General features: G+C 39.6%; 1 protein-coding gene across 2 annotated transcripts in view; it reads left to right on the plus strand.

Moving 5' to 3' along the window:
- The window catches only part of LOC106874184 (glyoxylate reductase/hydroxypyruvate reductase), a 31,007-nt gene that overhangs the window by 24,582 nt on the left and 3,516 nt on the right, over positions 1-2,909 (plus strand). For both annotated transcript variants that reach the window (XM_014921840.2, XM_014921839.2), the window contains exon 2: positions 1,030-1,200. In XM_014921840.2, the coding sequence (XP_014777326.1) occupies positions 1,030-1,200 (171 nt within the window). The remainder of the gene's footprint in view (positions 1-1,029; positions 1,201-2,909) is intronic.

Consider the following 2,909-nt stretch of genomic DNA (forward strand, 5'->3'; position numbering starts at 1 on the left):
GTGGTACATTAATTAATGTTTGAACATGTCACTCTGGCCGAAAATTTAAAATAATCAAAAAAATGTTGAATTTTATTTTGTTTTTAAATCTTCAAAACCGAATTTTCTTTTTTCTTTCGTTTTTTTTTTTTTTATTAAAAGAAAATAATAATAATAATAAATGGTAATTGGAATTGTTTATTGACAGTCTCTGTGTTTTTTACAAGTGAATTAGCGATACCAAACTCTTTGGTGAAGGCAGCAATATAATACCACATACTTATTACTCTCTCTGCAGTCGGGTCAATAGGTTGAACAATTCTTTAGAAGATGCCGCAGGCAATCTACGCTCAAACTAAAATCGCACATTTGATGTTTCGTTCAACGTATATCTCTTGTGTCTCAAAAAGTAATTATTAGTTTATCAAGATCTGTGTTGTTGTTTTGTTGTTGTTATTATTATGTTGCACTTTTTTTTGCAAATCTGATTGAACTGACAATATATTTTCCTAAAGCCGAATGCAATATTAAATTGAGTTCACCAAAATTTCTGTCTGTGTCACCTTTTTTGTTCTTTTGTTTTTAATGTTTTTTCTCTTTTAGTACTTATGATGGGGCAACACTCTGAAGGGTTTCAATCACCACAAATCGACCCTTTAAAAAAAAAAAAAAAAAATTTGGTATTATTCTATAGCTCTTTTTTGCTCAACTGATAGCTTAAGGAAACGTAAACAAACCAACACTGGTTGTCAAGCGGTGTTGGAGACACAAACACAAAGACAAGCACGCACACTCACACACACAAAGTACACACACATATATACGACAGGCTTCCACACAGTCTCCGTCTGTCAACTTCACTCACAAGGTATTGGTTAGTCCGAGGCTATAGTTGAACACGAAACAACGCGGTTGTAAGACCAGCTTCTTGGCTACACACCCATGCCTTACACACACACACACACACACACACAAAACCACATGCACACGCACACACACATTAATTGATTTTTATCTTTTCTGGTGTCATTTCTTTTTCTTTTTGTACAGGATCGCAACTGAAGGCTGTGTGCACTATGTCAGTCGGCTATGAACATCTTGATTTGGAAGAAATTAAAAAGCGAAACATTGTTGCAGCAAACTGCAGCACAGTTTCCAGTGATTGTGTCTCAGAGTTCGCTCTGGGGCTGATGTTAATTGCGGCCAGACGGATGATTGAAGGTAATTTCGATGTATTATTATTATAATTATAGTTATCATTATCATTATTATCATTATTATTATTATTGAGTGAGAGAGCAGTGCATGCCATCAAAGTGACACTGGGGTAAAATATACGAAGCCCTGCATACCCATCATGACTACCTGTCTGATAAGGGTACACCAGGCACATGCATCACAACCATATGTGCGCGACATGGTGATCTCATATCAAGATAAACAGAACATGACCGTAGTCCACACTGCGAAATGATCTGTTCTAGGTCATTGGGTTAAAGTAAAGGTTATATTGATAAAGAAACGTCGATTTTAAGTAGCGTTTTACGATTTAGCGCCCTTCCTGACTCCTGTCCTTTTAGCGGCTTCCTATGACTCAGAGAAATACAGATGTAGTTATTCTAAAAGCCAGGACACACATGTCGGCATTTCTTTTTATGATAGAGGCGTCAAATCCGCGGTATTTTGGGGAAAGAGAGTGAGAGGCGAATAACTCAATTACATCGATCACAATGCTTAACTGGTACTTATTTTATCGACCCGAAAGGATAAAAGGCAAAGTCGACCTCGGTGGAATTTGAACTCAGAACGTGAAAACGGAAGAAATGCTGCTAAGCATAATGCTACCCGGTGTGCTAACGTTTCTGCCAGCTCGCCGCGATGATGATGATGATGATGATGATGATGATGATGATGATGATGATGATGATGATGATGATGATGATGATGATGATGATGATGATGATGATGATGATGGTGGTGGTGGTGGTGATGGTGGTGATGATGATGATGATGATGATGATGATGATGATGATGATGATTTATTTCTTTATTGCCTACAAGGGGCTAAACATAGAGGGGACAAACAAGGACAGACAACCCTTTGTCGATTACATCGACCCCCAGTACGTAACTGGTTCTTAATTTATCGACCTCGAAAGGATGAAAGGCAAAGTCGACCTCGTAGGAATTTGAATAATAATAATAATTTTGGCACAAAGCCAGCAATTTCGGGGGCGAGGAAAGTCGATTACATCGACCCCAGAGTTCAGCTAGTACTTATTTTATTGACCCCGAAAGGGATGAAATACAAAGTCGACCTCGGAAGAATTTGAACTTAGAACTTAGCGACGGACGAAATGCCGCTAAGCATTTTTCCCGACATGCACTAGCATAGCTGGATGGAGTGCGTCACTTTTGCGTCTGCTGAAGGCTATGTGAGGGGTCCGGAGACAAGAGGGGTTTTTTGAGGGGTCCGGGGGCAAGAAACAGAAGGGCCGCACACATTCTAGCTACGCTAGCGCCGACATGCTAATGATTCTATCAGCTCGCTGCTTTTACATTCGCAGGATTATTTGCCATGAAAAGGCATATATTTATATTTGCTCATCAGAGTCGTCATTCGTCAATAATATACCTATTTTAAGGCGGCGAGCTGGCAGAAACGTTAGCACGCCGGGCCGAGGTCGACTTTGCCTTTCATCCTTTCGGGGTCGATAAAATAAATACCAGTTACGCACTGGGTCGATATAATCGACTTAATCCTTTTTTTCTTTTTTGTCCTTGTTTGTCCCCTCTGTGTGAAGCCCCTTGTGAGCAGTAAAGAAATAAGAAACTTTAGAACGCCGGGCGAAATGCTTAGCAGGATTTCGTCTGTCTTTACATTCTGAGTTCAAATTCCGCCGAGGTCGACTTTGCCTTTCATCCTTTCG

Source organism: Octopus bimaculoides, chromosome 12 (assembly GCF_001194135.2).
Source record: "Octopus bimaculoides isolate UCB-OBI-ISO-001 chromosome 12, ASM119413v2, whole genome shotgun sequence".
In the NCBI taxonomy this organism is placed as follows: Eukaryota; Metazoa; Mollusca; class Cephalopoda; order Octopoda; family Octopodidae; genus Octopus; species Octopus bimaculoides.